Source organism: Mchenga conophoros, linkage group LG11 (genome assembly GCF_057382185.1).
Source record: "Mchenga conophoros isolate Kocher_MC1m ecotype Shallow Benthic linkage group LG11, M_conophoros_male_GT1.1, whole genome shotgun sequence".
NCBI classification, from domain to species: Eukaryota; Metazoa; Chordata; class Actinopteri; order Cichliformes; family Cichlidae; genus Mchenga; species Mchenga conophoros.
The window spans coordinates 15,210,363-15,237,901 of NC_140536.1; the positions used below are offsets into that span (position 1 = coordinate 15,210,363).

General features: G+C 36.9%; 1 protein-coding gene across 3 annotated transcripts in view; it reads right to left on the minus strand.

The window, feature by feature from the left end:
- adcy2a (adenylate cyclase 2a) overlaps positions 1 to 27,539 on the minus strand; it is a 60,322-nt gene that overhangs the window by 10,501 nt on the left and 22,282 nt on the right. For all 3 annotated transcript variants that reach the window (XM_085291101.1, XM_085291100.1, XM_085291102.1), the window contains 16 exons: positions 23,875 to 24,036; positions 11,254 to 11,403; positions 8,237 to 8,385; positions 7,953 to 8,064; positions 7,178 to 7,305; positions 6,659 to 6,817; positions 6,349 to 6,481; positions 6,077 to 6,253; positions 5,943 to 5,986; positions 5,667 to 5,747; positions 5,340 to 5,409; positions 5,110 to 5,207; positions 4,864 to 4,948; positions 2,232 to 2,369; positions 1,071 to 1,190; positions 779 to 963 (listed from right to left, as the gene is read on the minus strand). In XM_085291101.1, the coding sequence (XP_085147227.1) occupies positions 779 to 963; positions 1,071 to 1,190; positions 2,232 to 2,369; positions 4,864 to 4,948; positions 5,110 to 5,207; positions 5,340 to 5,409; positions 5,667 to 5,747; positions 5,943 to 5,986; positions 6,077 to 6,253; positions 6,349 to 6,481; positions 6,659 to 6,817; positions 7,178 to 7,305; positions 7,953 to 8,064; positions 8,237 to 8,385; positions 11,254 to 11,403; positions 23,875 to 24,036 (1,991 nt within the window). The remainder of the gene's footprint in view (positions 1 to 778; positions 964 to 1,070; positions 1,191 to 2,231; positions 2,370 to 4,863; positions 4,949 to 5,109; positions 5,208 to 5,339; positions 5,410 to 5,666; positions 5,748 to 5,942; positions 5,987 to 6,076; positions 6,254 to 6,348; positions 6,482 to 6,658; positions 6,818 to 7,177; positions 7,306 to 7,952; positions 8,065 to 8,236; positions 8,386 to 11,253; positions 11,404 to 23,874; positions 24,037 to 27,539) is intronic.

Genomic DNA, 27,539 nt, shown 5'->3' on the forward strand with positions numbered 1-27,539 from the left:
GTAAGGGTTAATTCAGTTATGCTCATCTATGGGGGAAGATTTGTCTCTTAATGTCCCAACATCTCTATAGTCTCTCTTAGCAGCTCAGCTCAGCTGTGACTTGGGGGACAGAGCAAAAACTTCCTTTGCATGAGTTAAATAATAACAGCCATTTAATACTATGATGGCAAGTCTGAGTTCATCAAATACTGGGTGACATCCTGAAAGATGGGAGCGCCTCTGATGCCTTGTGATGTCTCAAATTAACATGAGTAGACATAGAAACAAGCAGAAACATTTTGGTGCCATTTATTTTACAAGAAGTAACAGTAACTCATAAAACATATTTCTCATACTACATCATGTTTAATTGATTCTTATATACTATCTATATATAGACACTCGTTCTTATAAAGTTTGGCACTTCCTATCATAGCATGATTAGCTTTTTCCTTTTCTTTCTGCATGGGTGGGTGCATCATGGCACATAGGGAAACTATTCAATGAAGCTTGGTCTCTGACTTTTTAAATATAGATTTTAACTCTAAAGCAGTTGTCTACTTCCCTAGTGAATAAGTGGTGCATTAACATTTTACTGCTATAAAATCTTAAGCTAACCCATTCACCTCCTCTTTTATCGTAGCATGCCTTATAGCTGCAAAAAAATATAATTTACCATTTCTCAGTTTGCTCAGAACTTCCTCCTCGGGCTACCATCACAGTCTCCTAACCCTCTTTGACTGTTTTCATCCATCTCATGCTCCCCCCGAAGTGTTCCTGTTTTTCACTTTAAGCCTACCTGTCAAGGCTTTCGGTCTCGTACAGAAATCTGCTGTATTCGTCCAGCAGGGAGGCATGTGTTTGTAGGATAATGACATTGTAGACCACAACTGCTGTCAACATGATAATCATCTTCAGCTCGTAGTTTATCCTCAGAAACACTGAGCAGGAGATCAGGCCCAGGATGCAACTGTAAATTAAATACTATACAGAAGGAGGAGGAGGAGTAACTGAAAATTTGTAGAAAAACAAAAACCTAAAGTAACAAATTTCTGAATAAAGTATGATGATGATGACGATGTTTGTCTTACAGGAAGGTAGAAATTGTTTTTCCCAGAGAGGGTGATTAGTTCCTCTTTATTGTAAAACAGTGTTTCATTGGATGAATTGTAATTAGGAACTGGAGGCAGCACGCTGTCTTCCAAAAAGAACTAGAAGAAAAACACAAAGTCAACAGAAATTCAGGACCACAGAAAACAATCCAGGGAATTGTCATGCAAATTATAAATACGCTTTCTCTGCCTGCCTCTTTGCACATCAGCATGGGACAAGATGAAGTAGTCTGCATTAGACTTGCAGGAGGAAAATAGAATCTTGTTAGATAAGAGGCCAATAGTGACAAGCATTCAACAACGTCGTTTAAAGTGAACCTGCAGGATAAAATGAGGATTGGCTGCCCCGCTGAGCAAAGCCAGGTTAATTTGGTTCATACGCCCTGAGCGACTGACCCAAGTCAGACGCAAAATACGATTATAATCTCTGGAATCGATTTGTGTGAAGGTCTAAACCAGGGTCCTGACATTGTGCTTTATCACGCAGCTTCCTTTCAAGCCCCAGGCTTCCATCCCACCTTTGTCTGAGGCTTTATGTTTTGATGGGCTTCCTTGTCTACAAAAATAAACCTCAATCAGATAAATCGGAAAATAAATATAGAAAATCAAAGCAGCGATGTAAATGTTAAATACAGCATTCAGTCATCACTGCACGCAAATTGTCTTGGCACTTTTATGAAATGCTGGGTAAACAATCTTCTGGTCTTAGGAGCCAATTGATAGACTCACTGCAAAGAAACAATGCAAGATATTTGCTCTGTAGTTAAATATTTTTCAGGCTTAATTTACAAGCAAGAAAAAAAAGAAAAAAGGAAGAGGGGAGGGGAAGGGCATATTAATGAATGCTACATAATATTTTCCACAGGCTCTAAACATGATGACTGACTTGCTTCTTGCTGCAGTAAATGAAGATATCATTTTTATATTATTCATTTGTATTCTGCAAGGTTGTTAAGAATATAATTTTAAAGAAGCCCATTTATTTTTGTGAGATAACATGCCGCATTTTACTTTCTAATTATGCTGCAGTTACAAATAGGAGATGTGTTATCAGAAGGACTGCTATATATATTCCTCGTAAAGCCTGAAAGGTGTGGTCCCACTCCCTCAGTGTAGTACCTGCACATAGAAAAAGCTTACCATGTTGAAGACTGCCATTATAAGTATTAGAGCTGTGGTTGTCATGGTGAGAGTGATGCGGGGCCATGGTTTGTTGGCAATAATAACTGATGACCTCAGCAACCACATCCAAGAAGTGGAGGTGCTTTTACTGCAGTGCTGCAGGAACACGTAGACACACAACACACAAATGCAATAAGGTATGAAAGAGCTCGGATATAATGTCACAAATATGTCACACGCAAAGGAAGCCACAACGATGGACAAGCTAGTTACAATAATCTCAACAACCAAGTGCTAAAGAGCAAATTCATTGCTTTTGTTGACTAAAGATAACTAGTGTGACACAAACTAAACTAAACATAAGTTCAGACGCAGAAGCAACACTTTCTGATTAACCTGTATTTCCTCAGCAGGGCAAAGGAAAAATTCCGAGAGCCATATAATGATGGAGAGGGTTCCACTTAAGTTCATAGCAATTAATTCCAACATTTTAATTTCAACACAAATGAAATAACAGAGCTGCAAAATTACAACTTTAAGTGACTTTATCATGAACAACACTGTTTAGAAATGATCAACAATAATCATTTTTATTAGAAACTACTTGTAATAGTACCTGTGTTTCTTTTGTTATTATTATAATTAAATAATGACAAAATGGGATATTAACTAGATTCAAACCCTGGTTCAAAAAGGAAATTAATATTATTTAGAGTCACTTTAGAGCAACAGAGACTGTGCAATCATGCACCTCATGTCTAACCCCGGCAGCACAACATAGCCACTTTATACTTAATGTTTACTGTTTATTATCAAAGATTTATTGAAATCTTCCTGTGCCAGGTCAGTTACAGACAGTTTGTTCCATTGTGAAGCAATGAGAGCGAGAACCCAAATCGTTTACTTGATTATCTCAGAGCAAATATCGGAGCATCACTAGGGCTGAGTGGATGTCACATTTAAATAGCTCAGAGATGTAAATTGCAATATACTAAGGATGGCAGACTATTTTATACCACAGGGAAAATTGGAAATGTAGAGTTAGTGAGGCAATCATTTTGGTCTGAAATCAAGATATTTGTGGACCATTTTGTTAGAACAGCTATTTGGATGCCTAGAACCTAAATGTAAATGATGAATGAAGTGAAATGAAAGCATTTCAAGTTGATCAATGTAAGAGACGTGAGTGCTTACATAAGATTCAATTAGTCACTTTTAAATAACTTTGCTACTTAAGATAAAAGACTCTGCGGCAAAGATTTCTTAAAGCAAAGAGGTCTCCCTTTTTTGTATTTCTGTTTTTATATATATATATATATTTAATTTTCTAAATAAACAGAAGCTATTTTCAGCGACTAAAAAAGGCTAAGTCTAAATAGGTAAAAAAACAAAAACTGACTGGTCAAAGATGTTCAGTGCTTCCAATCCAGGAAAGAAATTATAAATAAGTATTATTTAAATGTGGAATTGTATCATATTTAGTTTATCTAACTCACATGAGGTATTTGACATGTGGTCTGACAAAAGGAATCATAAAATTTACCGTAGGCTGATTCTGTGTTATTACACAGTAGCCCTGCAAGCATCTTCCTGAGATACTGCAAATTTCCCAATACGCAAACATTTTCATGACACAACATGAAACAGAGCACGAACCAGCAATGCCAAACAATTCCGATATAAAGGCAACAGGTTGTTTATAAAGTGTTTTTCTAGTTTTGTCTTTAAAGAGTTCAGCGACATCCACGGGGAGCCGAGGTCAGAACCAGCAGCTGATGCACACTTACTAAGAATTAAAGCCATCAAAGAATGAGTGAGGTTGCATGGACCCGTGGCCTATAAAATTTTATAGTACCTTCAGTTTTTTATGTCATTTCATTACATGTCATATTAAAATGCCTGTGAAAACACAAGTATTAATGTAAATGAAACAGACCAGCGTAATACTGACTTTAATAAATATCCGCAGCCTCACACAGAAGACAAAATAAGGATCTCCTGATGAATACAGTAATGCTTTGTTTTGGGGGCGGGGGGGTCTACACATTATACAGGTCAGCTGTACAGTTTTTATACAGTGGAAAAGTTTGTGATAATCTAGCCCTTCACTCCACCGAAACGGTAGATTTATCCTGAGAACAGCTGCCTTATATTTTTATGTTGTTTTCAAGACAGGAACAAATGTATTAAACATGCACTTACATTACTTTACTTTTGTTAGTGATTTCTAGAACTTTCACACTCCCACCGGTGTATTTTCTGTGATTGCAAAGTGCAAATTTTCTGTAATGATTTCCTGAAACAAATCATTCCACTAGAAACAGGATGATGACAATGTGTGGCGTAAAATTTGATGATTGCATCTGTGCATGTAAATGGCACCTGGGAAATAATACAGAATAACCGGTGTGCTCTGGACCATTGCCCCAAAGCTACACCAAAGTGGCACTTGTGTTGACTTAAGGGTCACTTAATGGGCTGTTAAGCTGACCAGAGAGGCGCTTGGATCACTCGTGTGCCTTTGGAATGACATTAGGATAAACATTAAGAACACAAGGGCTACATTAAACAGCAGGCCTATCCGCTGATGTGAAAAGACCAAGTACAAAGATGCCTGGAGGAATTGACTTTGCATAAAGACACTACTCACCAGGAGGTGTCCAATGAAACATATAAAGAGGATAAGGGAAAGGATGAGAAAAGCCATTCCAAAGGATATTCCCAAGACTGTTGTCCTGCAAAAAAAGTTGAATGTTTAAACTCTGAAACGAAGTTTAATCTGTTCCACCAAACAAAGTTGTCCCCAAAATGACCACACAAACCCGCCATACTGAAACCATCTCATTGATTTAAAATGTTTTCAGTTCTAATATAAAGAAATATAAAATGCACATACTTAGGCAAGACCAGAATCTGCACAATGAAAATGCAGAAAAAGATCAAACAGGCGCAGGTGACATAGTATTTAAAGGCCGGCAAGTTTGTTGCTCTGTACTGAAAAGATTAAGAAAAAAAATGGTTAGGCATTATAAAAAAGACGTTTAAATCCTACTCCAAGAAATTTCTCAACTTAGACATGACATATTTATGTAACTTACAAGATTTACAGCTTCTAAAGCCTCTTACCTCTTTCTCTAAGGATTTGTTGTGAAAGAACAGCGATATTCTTTGAATGTCCTCAGACTTCAGCCACTGTCTGGAAGCATAAACGCAGTGTTATAGAGTGGATTTAAAAGAAAAGAACATTAAGTAAATGAAAACTAAATTAAGATTAAAGTAGTAAGAATATAGGCATGAATAAATTAACATATTGTGTTTTAACACAGCCACGTTCATTGAGTTGTACTATTAGAAAACACGACCTTATCTGCAGTAGGATAATCTACAATATGCTAGTCTGTTCTTAGAGTATATTAACACGAGTAATACATGTTTATATGTATGTAATAATACTTTTGTGACGTTATCCCATCAAAAGTCCTGATCATCCTCTCGTTGAGCTCCTCCTCAAACCGTTTTTTCTGAGACTTGGTCCTTTAATGGATAACAAAATGTAAGAGACAAGATATCTGTTATTTTCACATAGCATTAGTGACTCACACTTTAAAGCTTAAAGCAAAAAAAAAAAATGTTATCAAAACATTTTCTTGGCTGTCCTTATAATATAAAAAGAGATGAGGATAATCCTGTCAAACGAAATCGTGCGGAGCTATAATATGAGTAATTTGCCTTTCTGATCTTCTCTGGAAGTGATACTGCCCCATCTTCACGTCCTAAACACAGTGCAAGAGAAGAGAGACAAGTTAGCAGCTACAGATTAACTGACAAACAAGAAAAAACATGTCCAGAAAGAAATTACACACAGCAGTATTGATCTTCCCATTCTCATTAGTCATGCTGTCTCTGTGGTGCAGGTTGGCAAAGGGCTTCGCTGCTCCCCATGACTCCAGATAGCGGGTCATCCTGACAGAGGCTCTCATCTTGGCTCCATCTAGAGTGTTTCTGGGTCGGTAATGATGCTGTGGGCTCCGCCGCTCGACCTGGACAAACATGTTTCGTGTTTGAATTCTCATGCTGATGCGTTTTCTTCTGTGTCCAATATTCTCGTTTACTGGATCTGACATGTGTGTGATACCTTTGGGTTAATGACCAGATATGTGATGACTCCATGTTCCTTCAGGTAAGGATCTCTTTCTTGTCCATCCCCATCTTCCACCTTATAGGCACCATTTAGGTGTTCCAGTGTCACTGAAGTGATGTGGACTCGCCTTAAAGGGAACATTTGATAAAAGAATGGTTTCCTGTGTATATTAACAATATATCTGGACATTTAGCAAACAACAAGCCAGACAACACTGGTCCAGGCAAAATATGAATTAGCGACATAATTTCCTGTTTTGAAATTCAAATGCCTTACAGTATGTTTTTATATGCTTCTCACTTACCCTGGTACACCACCTGCCTCCATGTGATTGGCCAGTGTGACATCATGTGACCAGACATCATACTGCCATTTTTGAAGTCCAATGACACCACACAAGACATTCCCAGAATGCACACCAACACGCATGTTGATATCAACCCCTGTGGCGTCCCGTACTTTCCTGTCATACATCAAAAAGTTGTGTTTTGTTAATGTGGAGCAGGAAAAAAACAATGCATGCCATCTAGCCTGTCAGAAAACAAGCCTAACTCTGTGACATACAATATATGCTGCTTAAAAAAAACTAAAACTAAACAGTGAAAAGTACTTAAAAAAAGCGGAAAACAGCAACAACAATTAGTCCTTTGTTTTCATTGCAGGTCTGCTAATCAGTATGTTAATACTTATTTCTGTTTTCCAGTAACCACACTAACAATCTGAAGATCGTCACAACATGTTTTTGACATCAGTGATTCATTCACCAGGCTGAACTCTAGTAAATGAAATTGGAAAAACAATTTTACTCCATGGCAGCACTTACTTAATGGCCTCACACATGTCTAGACCCATTTTTACACAGTTTTTGGCGTGGTTCGGCAGTGACTCTGGCAGGCCGGACACACAGTAGTAACAGTCACCAAGGATTTTGATCCGCATACATTCATTTTCCTGCATATAGAAAGGTGAAATATAGTCTCTGCTACAAAAGGTCAGGTAAATATCAAAATGTTCATTTACAACCCTGCTTCCAAAAGCTAGAACACGGTGTGAATTATAAATAAAAACAATCTTTTTACTTTTTGAAATCAGTTTGTTTGATAAATATCAGTGACAGAAACTTATGTATACAGTGAAAGTGAAAACTACTGAGATCTATCTTCTATCTAGGACACTTTCAGCACAAACTGTATGGTGTCTAACCATCAAATAACTGAGTACAAGGTGTTTGCAGGAATTTGAAAAAACATTAGAGAAAACTAAATGTAACCATTTTGCATGACATTGCATTAAAAGCTGGTTATAATCAGTGTTACGCCTCATTGAATGCTGCAGGGCTAATTTTAGCATGCAATATTTTCATTCAAAGACATTTGTTTGACTGGCATGGATGATTCAAGGGTGCAGGGACATACATGAAATTTTAAGAATTTCTAACATGTGAATAAGAATTTGTGAATTCCACACTTCACAAATTTCCTAGCGAGTAAAATACTTTCCAGTAAAGCAGTTTGAGAGGTAAGCTCTGTTAATCTAAAGAAGATCAGCATGTGTTAGGACAGTAATTCATTACAAGAGCAGAGCAGGCAAAAGTTTACCTTAGCTATTTGGTCAAATTTGCCAAACAGTTCATTCAGCATGTGCACAAGTTCTCCAGGTGAGCAGTCACTGGCCAGTCGTGTGAATCCTACTATATCAGCATAAAGTATGCTAGATATATAAAAAACAGTAATGGATACACTTTAATGATTTTATGGATTTTACAGTTTAGAAAACATCTGATTTGAAAATATGCATTAGTATGTACCTACTCTGTATGTAAATTTGACCTAAATACAGAACCACTTGGCTACAATACATTTGATTTAAAAAAGATACATGCCTGACATTAGTGTGCCTCTGGACATAGAGGTTGTGAAAATTGTTTGTGTTTTCAATCTGGCCAAAATTTGGACCCTTTAATCTCTGGATGATCTCGGCTTTCATTACACGGGCAATGTGAGCTGGCAGCAGAGACAGTAGGAGACGCTCCTAATGGCAGAAAACAAAGGAAAAAAAGAAGTAGCAGTAATGCAGGGACAGTCAGAAACATCAAGAAAAAAAAGCTGATCATTATGTAATTAACTTTTTTATTTATTTTTACCATGAAGCACTTAAATGTATGTGACAAAGTGACGAGGAAATTAAATAGTTAAATTCAGGTCATGTACAGTAGTTGGTTAAATCACAAAGCAAATATGACATATGCACAAACATAACCTATTTCTGTTAACTGTGGAGTCTATTGCCTCAGGGCCACATTGATTCATTGCCCCACACCTGTAACTAAGAATAAGCAGATAGCAGATGGTCACATGAAATATACATGCATTTTAGGTTTAGAAAATGAACAGCAAAGTCAGTTAAACTTCAGCAATATCACTCACTCCAGTTAGCAAACATATGCCACTGTGAATCACTTTCACCTGCAACAAAAAGACAACTCCCAGAAAGGGAATGCTTTAGCAGGTAGTGACTGCAAGATGCTGGTGCTCTCTCCTTCTCCTTCCTTGCTGATTTTTTGCTAGTTTTGCTTTTTTTGGTCGCGTCCTTTTCACTACTGGGAGTATGACACAATATCTGCAGCCCTCTCAGGTTGTATAGGTAGGCCAGCTTCTACAACGTGGCGCATCCATACAATCGTTAAAAGACGGTAAGGTCTGCTATGTCTCCCAGCAAAGTTTCAAAAGTATGGCTGAGAAACCAGGAGACGGGTAATGATTGACCAGTATCTGCTCCTTTGTGAAAGGAGAAACAGGAGGAACACTGACAGAGCCCCCATGATGACCTTTAGTGAACCTTTCATGTATGTTTTTGCCCAAAGACTACATGAAGGTGGGATGAGGTCCTTCAGTGGAATCTGTGCTCACAGACCAGAGCATTCACAATGGTTGATGCTTCCTAGCTGGACACATTGATATTCCTTAAGTTTAACTCACTTTGTGTTAACTATACTTAATTTCTATGAGGTGTATAAACTAAATGAAATTTCATGTATAGGTTCAAAGTTAAACTAGAGTGCATGCATTAGGTTGCTGGCACAGAAAATGAATTGATTGCAAGTATTCATTACTTTCTTGCAAGCCCTTACAATTTAAATTCAGCATTTATTCACTTCTTTCTCCTTTATTTTCTCAGGTGTCTCAGCAAGCAATTCACCTTTAGGGTGAAGAGAAGCTGGGTGGAAATGCTTAATTAATCCAATATCAGCCCAAACGTGACAACCAATGATCATCATCTTTTTTTCACGCTCAGAGGATTTTATGTGGAAGAGAGGGAAATTTTTCTTGTGAATACCGCCAGTGAGTTTGGTGTATGATGAATCCCCATAGTCCACTTGGACCACTCATAGTGAAAATGTATGCACTCACTGTACTGCAAAGCACTTTGGATAAAAGCATGCAGTGCAGCAAACAGCATATATTATGAGTGCAATGAGCGCCCAGGAGGAATGTGTCTCTGCACAGTTACTACCATCTGTCACAGGCAGCAGCAGCACTCCAGGGCTACTGCGAAATGCTCCACCCTAGACATTTTCAGCTTTCCTCGTGGCACTTCTAACACCACAACCTGCATTTACCATATGAAAAACCAGCTCAACCCTAAGCCTGGGCTTTCACAACAGCAGCTGGATTCACATCATCTCACTAAATAACTCACCAAAAGCTGTAGTAAAAAGCTAGCCAGATCCCAGAGTCGCACATCAGAGTGCTTTAATCAACACTTTGCTAATACTATCTCACAGGATGCTGCACCACTTGAAAGTATTAATAACAAATTAGCATTATTATATTTCAACGCTTCCAACTTTGCAGGTAGATGCAGAGAAAGACAATGCAAGCCGGTACAATATCAATAATAGAAAACAACTAGCACGATCCAAAATGTGAGTGATGTGTGTTCACTTTAAAAGAAATCATAGAAAATATTACCATTAATCCTCAATGAGGATAATTGTCATAAAAAAAACAACTATAGCAATATAGGCTGAGATAATCACACACTGACATCATTAACAATTCCCACATTCTGCACAGTGTAGCCCTGACAAAGTTCTCTGTCGTTGTAACTCAGAAGATAGAGCAGTTCATCTAGTAGCTGGACGGTTGATGGTTCAATCCCTGGCTGTTCAGGTCTGCATGCCAAAGATACTCAAATACTAACAGAAAGCACTTAAGCATAATAAAACTGATTGTATGAACGGGTCAATGACGCGCTTTGAGTGCTCAGGTGGAATAGAAAAGTGCTATAAGAAGGAATCCATTTATCCAGAGCCGATTGATTTCAATAATTTGAGTGTTAATATGAAGAGTGACATTTTAAGCACAGGACACAAGTGCTACTTTCAGCTGTTCCCATATTCACATGGTAGCTCTGCATGTTTTATATGGCAGATTTTTTTTACACCACATATCTTTCCTGACACAAACTCATTGGGATTTGTGTCTCCTCTTGGGATCAAATTGGGGATCTTTCACTTGTTAGGCAAATGTGTAAAACACTCAAATACTCTATGGAACCGCTAAGTATAGCATGTACGTATGACATAAAAATACATAGGAAACAAAAGAACAATAGAGGAAAGATGAGTTAAGTAGCAGTGGGATGTTTGACTCGAGTGCATGATATAAATATTCAGACTACATTATAAGATAAGTCATTCTAACAAGGCTCCAACATTTCCCCATGCCATTGTACTACACTATATTACTAAATTAGCAAATGATAATTAGAGGTAATGTTTAAAATCTGAAAGTCATTGCTGTAACAATTATTGTAATGAACAGCAACATCATAAATATTTTATTGCCTGGTGTTCATTGTTTCAGTGTTTTAATTAAGTGTTATTAACCACGTTACCTGCTGTCTCTTCTCAAACTCCAGTTTAATTGGGGACTTGATGCAGTTGCAGGTGTCCTGGTAGGTCTGTTTGAGTGCCAGCTCCATCAGGTGCTTATGGTACGCTCCAGCCATGTTGCCACACATGAAAATGATAACATTGGCCAGAATCTGGGTAGGAACAGAGAACAATAACAATAAAAAGTGTTGTTAAGCTTTACTATATATATATATAAAATAGTGGTTACAATACAATATAAAGAATTTAAACTCATATTTAGAATCAGTCCATTAAATAGTTCCTGTTATAGGAAGGCCTAGCAAAGAAAGTAAAAATCAACCTAAAGTAAATATTTTCCTCAATGGTTCCTGATCCTATGGTGAGATCTTGCAGTGACATCAATAGGCAGCACTACATTGTATTCAAGGGTAATGTGGCATATAAATACACATCTTTCATTTCCAGTTATTTAATGAAACATCCTGTGGCTGCTGATGACATTAAATAGAAAAATACAATACAATCAGATAATAATGGCATTGGATAAATTTGACACCGCTATACTGCCCCTGCTCGGTTGTTTATTTTCTCTCACTTCAGTTTTACAATGGCAACCCAGCCTCTACCCTGTAAGAAACACAAATAAGGGCAACCTATGTGACTACATCCCGTCTATATAAATAGACTCTCCCCTGAGTTCAGGTTGATCGCACACAAAAAGCTCTAACTTAATTAGCATTGTTGCAGCAAACATCACATGCCACTACAAGCACTATTTGACAAATGGTGGGCTCAGTTGAGACAACTGCTCTAAAACATGGATTGTTTTGAGCACAATAAAGCTTAATTAGATTTGTTTATTCCAATAATGAGAAGCCAAAATCTTTACACCCATACATTTTACAACCCAATTTCCTTCGGGGTCAACCTTCAAGATCAATAAAGTTTTATTGAATTGAAAGTGTATTTAGTAAAATCCTTAATAAGATGGCCAATCAGTATTATTAGTACATATTATGTACTAATATGCATTTATGCCAGAAATGTCTTTAGTGTCCACTACTTTGCGCTAACCAAAGAATTCATCTTATTTTTAAATACACTGATACTAAAGTCATAGCAAAGAAGATCTTAACAGTCTCCCATTTGTATTTGTTCATCTTTATATCAGCTGCAGATTGACTGCTGGGATGTGGTATGGAGCAGCGGTCCCCAACCCCCGGAGTCGTTTGGTACCGGGCCGCGAGAGTTGAGGCTTGGGTGTGAAATTTATGGTTTTCATGGTTTTTATCGTTTTTTGTCGTTATTTTTGTTTATATCATTTTTATCTTTAACTCAGTTTCCCTGGGTCTTTTCCCATGTGTTATGAATAAATCTTCTTTTCTTTGGTACTGGTTTTATTTTTTTGTATTTATCCGCGATACCTTAAAGGCCGGTCCATGAAAATATTGTCGGATATAAACCGGTCTGTGCCGCAAAAAAGGTTGGGGACCGCTGGTATGGAGCACGTTCTGTTTATCAGTCCACAGTGCTGCTGTGACACAGACTACAATTTTGAATAAATGCATTGTCATTTCATCAAGTGCTACACATGAAAGTTCATAACTGACAGACTACCTCAAAACCAATTTAAGTCCTGGCTTTAAAGCGTTTTTAATGCCTAACATTTCAATATTTTGGATACATCTTTCTTTCTCACTCAACAATGTGAGTGCATTTTGTATTCAGCAGATAAATGACATAGTATGGCAAAGTTAAGCCAAACTTGTGGAGAAAACTTTCACCTTTTTGACTGTGACAAATTGTCTCAAGTCAGAATTGACATTTACTACGCTGCTACTTTTAATGAGACTGGAAATGATGTCTTAATTTTTCATACATATAAACACCACAAAACAAAACAAAATCTTAAAAGAAAGTCTTTTATAGAGCATGTCCTACTTCAGAGTCACACAATACAAACCATGACACACAGGGATAGATGCTCTCCACTATAAGCATGGAGTGCAAATTGCAGTCTGTCCTCAGAATTAAGACTTTATTTCTCTGCACATTTCAGGCAAAATGCAGGGCTGCACTAAACACGAAGCCCCATTACAGGAACAATTTGGATGTTTAAAGATTTGGATGTGTAAAGACCCTGGAGCTCTGGTAACCTCGAGTTTAATATTTCCCAGCTATACAGCAAATGGATAATTTAATGGTTCTTCCCCATTGCTTGAAAAGAAATCTCCCTCTCCTTCACACTCTTGCATGCCTTGTCTCATTCTCGCTATTTCTCTTTCACTTCTATTCTCCATCTTTGTGTCTTTTCTCTCCTGCATAATGTTGACCTTACTGTCACAGTGACCATTGTTCTCTCTTTTTGGACATAAATATGCCCAACAGACTTACATCACAGCACAAGTAGAAGCTGGTGACCTTTGCAAAAAGGACGTTTTATTTTAGTAATAATAGTCAGACAAGAAGAAAACAAAAATGTCTAAAAACCACAAAAACTAAAGCTCATGAATTTTATAGCTTGCAGACATCTGTACTTTGCTTCTAGTAAACAGCTGAAACTGAATTTAAAGTTATTTTCCAAACAAAAGCAAAAAAAAACCTATGTACCCTTTTTACAATGCTAAATTATTCAGTATTTTATTTGACAGCTTAAAGGCAGACGAGGCAGCTGCACACACAAGTATAAAGCAATTGTAACCACCTGCAGCAGACTCTTCCTACTTATCCATCACAAAAAGACTCCCCATCAACATTTTCTTAACCAGGGTCCAAGGCAAGCAATACCTATAAAACTAGTGAGAGCCAATAAAGAAATATTGCAGTGAATCATACTGAGGTGAAAATAGTATAAACTATGCAGATATTGTCTCCTTATTGAGAAAGCTGCTTCCTTAAATGTTTATGTGACTACACCAGAAATGTACCATATCTCTATATTTAACAAAAGCAAACATTGAGGCCAGTAGCCAAGTACATGAGGTGACCTGCTGTCTGGATTTACTTTCACATCTATTCAGTGTATTTCAAAAAGACATCCCTCTTCCTCTCTGCCAGGCCTTTTTTCTGCACATTAAAAAATACTGAAAGAACAGAAAAAAAACCCATTTTTTTCTCTATATATCGTTCTTCTAAACGATATAGTATGGACAAGCTTGGCTTTGTTGATCATCATCCATTGTCAGTGGGAAAACTGACAAAACAGCCAGAATCTGGTACTGTAGAACAGTTTTATAGGGTAGATCACTGAATGACTGAAGAAAGCCACAAAAAGATGGACAGGGGCTTTTGTACGGTGGTTTATAGAAGCGCTTTAACCCATAGACTGTATATAATATTTTAACCCTTTCACGCATAGTGGTCACTACGGTGGACAGCTATTCAAAGGCTGTTTTCTTGTATTTGTGTCAGTGTTGACGTTATACTTGTACATAAACCTCTACACTTGTCACTGATGTGTCACTCCATACCCTGCCACCCACTGTGCGTTTAATGTTACTGCAGATGTGTGGTGTGTTTCATTGTAACTATTATTATTTAACCCTGTCATGCATGAATTATGACAACCTCAATCGGGGTTTTTTTTCTTAAGTATTTTTATTCATCAAAAATACTTAAGAAAAAATCCTGATTGAGGTTGTCATAATTCATGCATGGAAGGGTTAAAATCCAAGTTTAAAATTCCCTTATCATACCAGCATATTTAACAAATAATCTATTCAGGCACATCTTTAGTGGCTGGTTAATATAAACTTTGCTGCACCAGAGCCTGAAAAAACCCCAGAAGTCACTTCAGAGAAATTTTCAGTATGCAAAACCTGCATCTGATGTTAAATGCAAATTACTTCCTATTGTGTGTAGCTGAGGTCGATATATTCAAATGGCGTGTACTCTTTGAAGACTAAAAAGAATATTTTCAGGCGCAATGTCAGTAAAGTTAAATTTCCTTTAACTATACTTGAAATCTAAATGCAAAGAAGACTGGGTGCATTTAATTTGCATTTGAGTTTATCCTTTTATGCAGGTATGTGATATTTTACCAATATGTACTCAACTGTAATATGTGCTCAACAGATCACATTAAGTTAACATAAATATTACTCTATAACCCGACTCTCACACTGACTACTTACAACCCATCTCAAATATCCAACCCAACATCACAGCAAGCCTTGTAATACACACATCAGTCCACCGTTTCGACTTCACACTTTGCCTCTCCAAAACATGAAATAGCCACACATGCTGAAATTGCATTACTGCATGTAGAAATTTTATTACCAGCAATGGGAGATAATATATTAAAAGCTACAAAGTCAGTAGTGAGCAAAAAAGGTATGAAGTACCTTGGTGGCTAATATGTATTGTGTTAATAATGTCTGTTTAAACACTTTTCCATGATTATTTTCATGTTGAGTTGAAATAAAATATTTCCCTCTGCTGTTCCTGCAGATTATTGCAACTTACTGCAAATTCTGCATGGGTGTCTATTCTCAATTTGGAGAGGCAAAGCGCGAAATGGACACGGCTGACCGGCGTGTCCATTACACGTTTTTCCGTGAAACTGCATTGAAATATCAGCTGTGTATAAAGGCTGGTGGTGCGAGTCATTTGTACCTCAGTGGTACCCAATTACAGATAACAGCAGGGTTAGGTGAGTATCACATCTCAAGAGCTGTGACTCCTGCTGGGATTATCTAAAACCAGGAAACTTCACTTTCTGAATGTTATATTTCTGCCATGTTACTGACATGTGGATAGAGAAAGACATTAGTGTGCAGATGAATCTTGTTTTTATTGTACATCAGTGACAGATGTCCACCGGTCCTGTCTTCAGTAGACCCTCAATAGTAGTGACCACAAGCACAAATGACAAACAGTAACTTAGAATTGAAAGGATATATCAAACTACAGTAAGGTCCACAAGCATTTTAGCTCTGTACACTGTTAAAATTTACCTAAAATGAGTCATGGTGGTAGGCAATATCCAAATACCAAAAAACAAACAAACAAAATAACTGCCAGTGACAAAGGCACAAAAACAGGAAAAAAGATCTGTGAGCACCTCATGGGAACAGGCAATCTACTCTTTTCCAGCTGACGAACCAAGACCTTCATCCCAGCTGCTTCACACTATAATCCATCCCACTGTGAACTGGAAGTTGTGTTTGGATAAAATCAACAGAACAACATCATCTGCAAAAAAGCGAACATGATTCCAAGTCCACCAAACAAGACACTCCTTAGACCAGGGGTCTCAAACTCCAGTCCTCGAGGGCCACTGTCCTGAAACTTTTCCATGTGTCCCTGTTTCAACACACCTGAATAAGATTAGTAGAGAACTTGACTGCATGCTGAAGTGGCAACCCCTAACCCCACTCAAGTAAATTTAAGTAAATCTAAGTGTTTGGAAAAATTTACTTCTAAAAGTACTTTTACTGCAACATGTTCATTCACTCATGAGCTGCTGTAACATGAATCAAATGGCATGCAGTCAAGTTCTATAGAGTACTGATAATGACCTACTAATTGTATTCAGGTGGTTGCAACAGGGACACAGGACACCAGCCCTCTAAGACTGGAGTTTGAGATCCCAGCCTTAGACCCTTGTAGCTCCTCCCCACTTTTCTGTCTACTCCGTAGTGCCCTGTAAATAATTAGCTGAAAATAAATTTTTAAAAAAAGTCTTGCTGAAGGAACTCAAATATGCAGAAGAAGTCGGAAATACTGCAGGTAATAAGAACCAAGATCACACTCCATTTGTATTATAAATTCATTGGTTGTTCTATTGGGCCAAATTCTTCATAATTCCGAAGAACCCTCGTGTCGGTGTATTACACAAGGTCCCATATATTAGACCAAATCCACAAAACACATGCAGAGTTTTCTCTATGCTTGAGAAAGACAAATACTGGCCTAGTTGGTGTGTCAAAATTAATTCAAAATGCATTGAAAATGGATGTGATTTCACAGATTTCCATTTAAGTGAGATGGTAAGGGCCATGGTGCGGGCTGCCTACTTCTAATTAGAGATGTTAAAATTCTTTTACATAAATGTCATTGTGTAGACAAGTGCCAATAGATAACTCACTTAGCTTGCACTGTAAACAATCCAAATGTCTTCACAATGATTAGCAAACAAGGATACAAAGGATCAAAAAAGCAACCACAAATATCAAACAAGAACATAAAAAATGAACGTTTTTTTAGTAGAACACCCACAATAAAATCTTAAAAATAGCTGGAGGCAGCAAACCTGAGGCAAGTGTGTGATTGTGAATTCACTGGGCTATTGCAAGCACTTTTCTCACCATGCCACAAACCGACCTTTCTTTAAGGATATAAAAAGTTGGAGACATGTTGTTGTCTGGATATCTGCATCTTACATGCCTCTCTGTCGGCTAATTTTGGGGGAGATAAGTTCAGAGATGCACTGCGTGTGTGAATATGGCTCAAATGAGAGATCATTGACTTTGCTCAACTGCTGCTCAACTCCTTTTCTCAGTCAACAGGAATTTAAATACAGGAATGCAGGTAAATCACACAATTGAACCATAAAGAAGGTTTCTTTTTTTGGCAATATGAAAATCACATCCAGTGAAATGCAACACCGTTGAGACCTGGATGATCTGAGTACAGACAGAAATACTCAAGAATTGCATTTTTGGTTCGTATTACTGACATAAAACTTTAATATGATTCAATCTGAAAGGATGAGACAAAGAAATTCAAGAATTCAAGAAATACCAGTCTCACAGTTTAGACCTCACAAACACACTTAAGTATGTAATATATCTTTAACAAAGGCAAAAACCCTTATCTGAATTCAAATGAAGCCCCCCGTCCTTCAAAACATCCTCCAAAAACAGGTAATGCATGCAATATTCAACAGCTACTACCGCAGTAGTTTATGTGAAATTCTGTCAGCTAAAGCTTAAATGGAGTGTGAACACTGTGATGAATTATTGATGACTTAAGTACTCAAAAATAATTAAGAAAGTGCGCATCAGAAGTTTGCTCCTAGTCTGAAGGGAGAAGCTTTGATACAAAAACACAGTGGTCAGCTTACACGAACACTTTCAGTGTTGCACAGGACCTAATTACATCAAAGTCTGCATTGCATTAACGTTAGTACCCCCAAAAATCAAAGAAGTCACTAATATTGAAATAAGAGCATCGTTTTAAAAAATAATGTTTTAATAGCTCTAATGATAGATTTAGTTAGTAGCTTTCTCTGTACGTCTACCAATAGATAACTACAGTATCTAATCTCCCATAAGGTTGAGGCATATGAGAACTACTAAAAGAAATAAGAATATTTTTACACTGAGCTACCTGAGTAATCTTTGCACCTCTAAGGACCAGAAACAGATAATTATATTTGCAAAAGATGAAAATGCTAATGCTTCATTATTATTGCTTCTAAATATTACCCACAAGTAAATGTGGATCCAACAAAGTGCTATTTCCTGTTCAATAAATAAGCCGCTTCATTAAAACACCAATGAGCCAACACTGTAAAGTTTAATAGACCTGACAAAGTCAAGATGTTGGCATGGTTGCTTCTCACTTAATACCCCCTGGGCAGTCTCTCACGAGTGTGTAGGCACTTAACAGCTGACATTTACAAATGTCTGGAGGAACAGACTGATTTGATTGACTGTTTTTTCCCCCAAAAACTGCTGAATGCAATATTAAACATTTCTGAAATAACAAAAATCTATCTAGTCTAAAAAAATCTGGATACTGATTTGTAAATAATGGGATTTGAAATAAGCGGGTAGAAACAGAAAAAGTGTAAATGTCATCCTACTGAATTTCAAACATTAACATTGTGTAGACGTAGAGATTTTCATGAAAACATGTTTTAAGTTTTCTATCTCTCTCTCTCTCTTTAAAAAATTAATACTCTTTTGATTGAGTGTGGCTGAGTGTGTGTGTGTGTGTGTGTGTGTGTGTGTGTGTGTGTGTGTGTGTGTGTGTGTGTGTGGCTTTAAAGAATTATTTTTGATGTTTTGGAAAAACTCACATACATTTTCTTACTAATTCAAGTGTGAAAACTGATAACTATGGGCAGAAATCTGTGCCATCAGAAACTGAATTTGAATAAGTTCAATTTGAATTTGAATTGCTCAGATTGAATCTGAATTGTAACTTGAATAAATGCTTTTGAAAACTGAATTTGAATTAGTCTAATTTGAAATTGAATTTATGATTTGAAAATGATGATCACTAAATTGAAATTGAATTTTATATTTTGAAAATGAATTGATTTGCTTTGAAGCTGCATTTTATCCTTTAAACATTCAGCTCTCGAATAATTTCAGTTTCACTTCTCACCATTCAGTTTCAGTTCTACAATTCAATTTCAGTTCCAAAATTCAGTTTTTTGGAACTTACATCCGGTTCCGGTTCAAGCGCAGATTAATAGAACTACGTTTTACTAGCGGACCGAAAGTGTTACTGACGGGAATCTACAGCGTCTTGAGCTGAATTAAGACTTCAGAAGTCATTGGTCATGTCGAATGACCAGCGGATAAACTCTCAGGTTGGTAATAAATGTATTACATGTATAAGAACAAGCGTCATGTTAACAAAAGATAGCCGTACAGTAACTGTTATGCTTATTGTAGCTGTTAGCTAAAAATGCTAATTGACAAACAAATATGATCGACTGTTTCTAGTAGAATTCCAAAGTTTTCATCTTGTACCCTCTCAGAGTACCCCCTCTGTATGCTTGCAGAGACCCTACAGTAGGGAAACATGCAAAACGGTGTCCAAACCTTTGTATTTTAGCTTTATTTATGTCTTACACAGCATCCCAACTCTTTAGCTAACTTAATAACTTTAGCTAAAGTGAATAGTTAGTCTAATTCATTAGTGCAGCATTACTGGATCACCTCTGTTTGAAGTGATATAATGTGATGTACAACTATCACTAAAACAGCAAACTTTGTAAATAAGCAAACAACACTTCTCATTCTCTAAACGTTTGGCCACAGCTGTAGATTACACTATCAGTGCTTGTTCACTCTTGACAATAATTACATTTCTAAATTTACTTTGTGCATTTACAGGTAAACAATATCTAATATTTTATCTAAATGACTGCTTTGTCTTTGAAAAGGGTGAAGAGCCTGAGGCTGGTGACAGTCCAGTTCTACTCTAAGTACATCCTTACAGTGGCTCACAGGACAAGGCCACATTCCTGTCCTGCCAGAAGAGAAGAGAAACTTCAGAGTCTTCATGCAGTTCAACCACACCTGTCATATTCCATATGACAGGGGTCTCAAACTCCAGTCCAAAGCATTTATTCAAGTTACAATTCAGATTCAATCTGAGCAATTCAAATTGAACTTATTCAAATTCAGTTTCTGATGGCACAGATTTCTGCCCATATATCCTTCAAGTCTATATATAGTCACAGCCAATTACTTTAGCTGTGCATAAATATTTATAGCATATTTATATACATTATAATATATACAGTATATTTGGATTATACATAAATAACCCACATGTTTATATGTTAATCTCTATTTGCTTTTGTGTGTTTGTGTGCATTACTTAAAGGATATAGAATCATAATACACATATTGAGGATGTAGCTCATCTTATAAGATTTGAGAAGGACTGAACAGATGGCGGTTGCCCTGAAAAAGCCATCAGCCAATCCGTAAAAGCACGATGCTGCACCAACACACAAACACAGTAAAGGTTTGAACAGTTTCAACTATATGACGCACTGGTGGGCATACCTGGTCATTAACACTGAAAAGATGCATTCAGTGTTCTTAATTATCTGCATTCATAAAGTAAATTACCATGTTGTTTCTTCTTCAGTTTGCTGAGATGAACCTGGGATGCTGATCGTACCAGCAGCTGATTAAGGTGTTTATGAAGAACAATTCTAGCGACAACACAAGCAGTTTTCCTAATTACATTACAGCAGCTTTTTTTTTGGGGGGGGGGGCAAACGTTTCTATTTTCACACTAGAGCTAAAACAAAACAAAACAAAACACAATCTTACTTAAAATTTTGAAAACAATATTTCATCCTAAAGCTCTGAGCTCAGTTAGGTATTCACAGTAGCAATTTTTGAGCAGCTTTAGTCAAGCATTTTTTGATAGTGTATATTCACAATTTCCTTTTATTAACTATTAAGTTACAGCACCCCAATATCTCAAATGCTCCTTCTGACCCATTAAATCCTTTCTTAGCAATATATGTTAAATATATTTGGGACATCTTAACCAAACTAGACTAAAGAGGATGTTGTTGTACTACAAAATCCATCAACGTCACCTCAGCAGAGGTTTTTAATAGCTGCTCTCAAGTAGTTATTCTTTCACACATAAGCCTGAGAGCATCCTGTCACACTGACTCACTGCTCTTATCTAAAAAAAAAAAAAGGACATAAGCCACACTCTGTCCCAACACAAAAGATTGACAAAACCATGGCTACTGCCTGAGGAAGACAGAGGGAAGATCCACAATATAAGCTGACACACAGCACAGTAAAAAGTATTTACCCTCATCCTGATTAAATGTTTTAATATTAACAAATATAACTCAAGTAAATACAAAATGCAATGATGATTTCAGGGGAAAAGGTCTTGTTCCTTCCTCTTGCAAAAACAAAGCATGCCGTTAAACAACAAAACACAACGTTAATTGACATTTTAATATGCCAGAATTAAAAACCCCTTTCACATAGCACAATTTGACCTGGCAAACAACTTGATTTCAAATTTGAATTTTAAAACACTGTTAAAATGGAGAATCATAGTGTAAAACAAAGTAGGTAGACTCAAGTATATTTCTACTTGCCAAACTAAGAAAACAGTCTCCATGGATGACAAGCTTCTTTTTTAACTGCACAGGAAAGCAGAAAAATGGGCATGTCACACTACTTTTCCCCACATCTTTTCAGGAAAGGAGACAACGTCTTGCCCATTTACTGATTTAACCAACAGGCTTTTGAGCAGAGTGTCAATATCTGTAAATGATTAACTTTTGTAACATCTTTTAAAGCACCATGAACCACGAGTTCTAACTTGTGATTCATGTCATGATAACAGTCAGGTTAGGATTGATCTTTTCACACAGCAGAGTGATTCCTCTGTATCAGCCCTTCACAGAAGCTAAAATATGACATGACTATGTCATTTAGAATGCCACATCGCTATACTGTTGCTTTAGCAAAATATTTTTGCAATAGAAAATCAGTTTACATTTTCTTGTACAAAGTCTAGGTATGTCTGACAGCTGTATGCCAGCCTCAGATGGCCATTTAGTGCCAAAAAAGGGAGCTACTTCAATGTCAGTCCTCTAACAAGTAGTGTACCAAATGACTTACTCCACTCCAGGAAGCTATTGAGCAACATAACACAGTACTTAAAGAAATGAAACACGTAATACATCCCAGCACTGTTTAGCTAGCTGTAGTTTTCACACCAAAGTAGCCAACTGCTGCCCGCTGGCACGCTGAATGAATATAAGTAGCACATACTATATTACACATTGAGTTTATTCACCAGACTTTCCTTTTAATCTATAGTCCTTTGATGTCAGGGTAAAATCAAGTGATGTGTTACAAAGTGCTGTCCTATTTCATCTGATGTCACTTGAAGTTTATTGACTATACACACGGGAAATGCTAATTTTATCCAGAAAATGGTCTGAATAATTTCTGAAGTGACTGTACATGTTGGAAGCCATTGAAGTGAGCATCTGGTAAAACTAGAAAGGTACTCGGTTAGTATGTTCTCCACCAGGGCCAGTGCGCTATTTCTGTTAAAAAAAAAAAAGATTACATTTTTCTTGGGCTCTTGCTGAACCCAAGCGCCACATCTTTCAAGTTTCAATGATATTCAGCTCAATCATTTTTATGTAACAAAAGGCTTTTGTTGGTGGACTAATGATCATCATCAGACTTATTTTTCGTGTGCTATAAATGTTTGTTGTGTCTGGCTCTGAAATTCTTCAAAGTCTCAGGTTGTCAGTGAGGAAGAGCTTTTGTGACATGCTTATTAAATTAATCCTGTTTACTTTATGGATTGGAAGAAATTAGTCCCCAGTGTATTGAAAATTATTGACTGCTGAAATCAGGTTTAATTAGGCACTAATTGATTAAAGTATTAGCTAGACAGTTATCTGATATTGCTTTTGCTTTGTCTTTATCACCATATGGAATATGCCTGAACAGTTAGCACACAAGAAGCAGTAGTGCTAGAAAGAGAGGTGACCTTTTAATGAAGGATAAAAAAAATACATTAGAATTTCTGTCACTCAGCTGATATCCTAAATTAGTTTTTGTTTAAAGGTTACAATTGTTTGTTTGCTATAAATACAACCTGTATATTGAGCCTGATGAAGAAACAAATTAAATGTCACAAAACAACTTTGTTTTATTATTTGATCTAGATGGTAATAATAAATTACCTTAAATGAAGAACAGCGCAGTATTTATTTAGTGACCTTCAGATGTAGGTGGTTGCTAGTTAGGGGCGATTTACCTTTTGAACAGGTTTCCCCGTATGCATATCAATCTAAGGAGGCTGCTGATGATCTCTGCGCAGGTACATGTGCATTCATGTGCTCGCAACTGTTAACTCACGCTAAAATTTGACTGCCTTACCTGCCACACTACTGGCTCGACGTGATCAGCTGTGATGGACAGGCAGACGCTCAGCACGACGGTGTGAGAGGCAGAGGTTAGAACACTGGCGATGACGGCGTCCCGCATGGAGAATGGCAACATGGTGTAAACCACAAACACGATGAACAGGAAGAATGACACCTGCGGAGAAAGTCAGACAGTCATATAACATTTGCAAAGAGAAATGGAAAGGAGAAAATAAAAGGAGCAGAAGAAATGCATGCAGAAGAAAGGAAAATATAGATGCAAAAATGTGGTAATTTGAGATTTCAGTTTTCTGGACTAAATAGCCAGGTCATATTAGTGCCTTCAGCTTACTTAAGGGGGACAATCAGCCCATACACTTCAAATCTGACATCTCTAATGTAGCACAAGCAGTGGCTCCCTTTTTTTTTTTATCCAGTTTTAACACACATACAATTGTATAAACACACAAATATATACACACACATAGGTTCTCACACACAAACACTTCTTTAATTCACTTTCTGCTGCAGGGTTAAAGCTTCTTGGCTGTTCCCCTGCCTGAATAGAAAGGATTCCGTCTTCTTCCTGCCTGTAGCCCGGATCTGGTTAACCATCCTTGGTTTATTTGCAGGACTTGTGGGAATGTTGTGTTAGGGTGCAGCAAGATGCAAAGAGGAGAGAAAATGCAGCCAAAGGACAGTGCGTGACTAAAACAGTAATGCGTCTATTAAAGCATGACTAACATAAATGTCTTTGACGCATGACAACTTCTGAAGCTGCTCTTAATCAAATGTAGCAAACAATAGATTTTGCATGTCAGATGTGTTCTCAGCACTAGATATATTCCGTTTTTTTATGCACTTGGATAAAACAGAGACATCCACCATGTGGTATTACTGTTGGGCCTACATTACAATATAAAGCACCTTGAGGTAACTGTTAATGTGATTTGGCGCTATATAAATGAAACTAATTTGAAATGAATTGCATTAATTGTGAATGACCTGACAATTACTTGCTTTATTCTCTCCTGTCTGTGCTCAGATCCAATTGATTTGAATACTTGAGTTCTCACTTACAGCTCCTCTAAGCTCTTATTCATGTGTGAAAATAATATTTAACTACACTTATGAACCTAAACATAAGTAAATATTAAAGTTTTGTCTGGTCCATTAAAGACAAGACACTGATGTTCACATCTGAATAAAAAAAATTAACCAAAAGTGATAGGCCAAGTAATATAACTCCCATCTATAACTTCAGAATTAAAAAAAAACCACCACAGTAATTTACAGCTTTTTGCTGTAAATTTGCTGGATGCTGTAACCACTAGTGTAGTAGACCATGAGTTCTGCAATTACAAGAGCAGAAACAAATGGATATGAACAAATGGAGATCATCATAACATACAAACACTACCTCAAACTAAAAGTTCAAACAGCAGCCTTAGATGATAAATGTCATCTACTTTAAGAATAATGTAAAAGAACCCAATATGTTCCTGATAAGAGTGTGGTGTTATTAAAAAGCCCCCCAGTAGAGCAAGAGCAGACACCCATCCAGATATCTATTAAAAAAAGAATTTCACTTATTCAGTCCAAGAATAACAAACTGTATCCACACAAAAGATAACGTAAGAAAAATAGAAAAATAGAAAAGAATGCATTTTATTGTCACTGTGCACATGTACGATTAGTTTAAGATCAACAGCAACTCCTACCCAGTACACACATGTAAAAAAAGATGGGGTAAGGTATCAGCCACTATCTGCTATATCATCAACTATCAAATATTGGCTTTCTTGATAGATTTTGATCGAAAATGCGAAAAACTGCTACATTAATATTTGGCAATCAACTGAGTAAAGCACTTAACATAATAAGACATCAAAGTGCTTGGAAGTACTGATGAAGTTTAAATATTTGAAAAGTCAAACCAATATGAAATAGAGCAACAATGATTTTTAATTGAAGATGATACTGACAGTATACACTATGCATTGATTATATTTCATTTTATTTAAAAAAAAAAAAAACTTGTTGAAGTGCTGACTCCTCAAAAAAAAATGTTCGAAAGGCTGCTGGGATGATGCAGCGTCTCTGTGCATTTCTCAATAGTTGCAGAGCATCTTACTGAACATAAAGAGCCTTGAAAATTCTGCCTGACATATCATTACAATGAACATCAGATTACTACCATCTGTTACTGACAATCAAATGCATTTACAATTATTTCCTGTTATTATGAGCATAATAATGGTGGTTTCCTGCAGTGTTTCGAGAGTGAGAAGAAATTAATCATTTTCAGCGAAGTGACTGACACAAAGGCCAAGCACCTGAATTACGCTCAATATAAAATTCCACAACCTCCTACTAATAAATGTTCACATTGCTCTAAGATGCATATAACATTTAAGAGTGTTTGAATATACAAATTCAAGCAAAAGCAACAGGTAGCAGTTGAAGTGTATATTTTGCTTCATGCATGGTGAAGCCTTGCAGTGGTTTGTTTTTATTACCTACAGAAGTTCTACACCTCCCTCTTTGTAGAGACAGTGTATAGTCACGAACACCAACATCTGCAGCTGCTTGACCTTCATAGCAACTGTGTCTTTTTCTAAATCAGTGGAGCTCATCTTTTTAGATATGCAGTCTGGCATTTCCATTTTCCATTTTATCCAAGTCATTACACATGTATAAACTAACAATTACCATAATAATCCCCACTGCATAAATTACTGACAGAAAATGTTATATTGAGTGTGTGGAGAGAAAATGATTTTCAAAAGATGCAGGAGAAAGTGCAAAGAACCAACAAAATATCTAATGCTGCGTGATCCCCATTTCTATCAAATGCATAGCTAGGGTCCAGGCCTGAAACTGTTAAGATATAGAGCACTACAAAAGAACATCAACATTTAGCTGATAATATCTCTGGAAGACAAAGTAAATTTAAAGTTTATAAATTTGCATGCATCTTGTTTTCCTTCATTTTGGTCCCAGGGGAGATATGTTTTTTAATCTCTTTGTGCCAATGCCTGACGGAGCTTTAATTGGGTGCAGTCTCTTTTTGTCATGGTTCAGTTGTGCTGGCAATAATAGTTAGGATCCAAGCATGAATGCAGCACTGAGAAGCTTTAGAGGCCATCTATTGGGAAGCAATGCTGGAATGGGAAAGGAGGCAGAAATGGCAGGAAAGCATTGTTATATATTTTGGCAAGAAGGGAGAGCAAGTAGTCACCTGTTTATTGTGCGGAAATGCTGACAAAATAAGATGACTGTGGAGAAATATGAAATTTGATGAGTACAGAGGAGAAAACAAGAGCAGGGTGACTAGTAGAAAGGTAAGGGTCATTTAAATGATGAGAGAGCTCACATAATTGATGGTAGTTTTAATCTTGAGCATTTTTGTTTGTCTTGGCCAATGTAGGTACACGGCACACGCTTCGTAACTCATTTCATGTGATGCTAGTCAATCAAAGCCTTCATTCAGAATACGAATTTTACGAATTTCTTTTATTTATATAGCGCCAAATCACAACGACAGTGGTCTCAAGGCGCTTTATATTGTAAGGTAATACATACAGAGAAAAACCCAGCAATCATATGACCTCCTATGAGCAAACACTTTGGCGACAGTGGGAAGGAAAAACTCCCTTTAAACAGGAAGAAACCTCT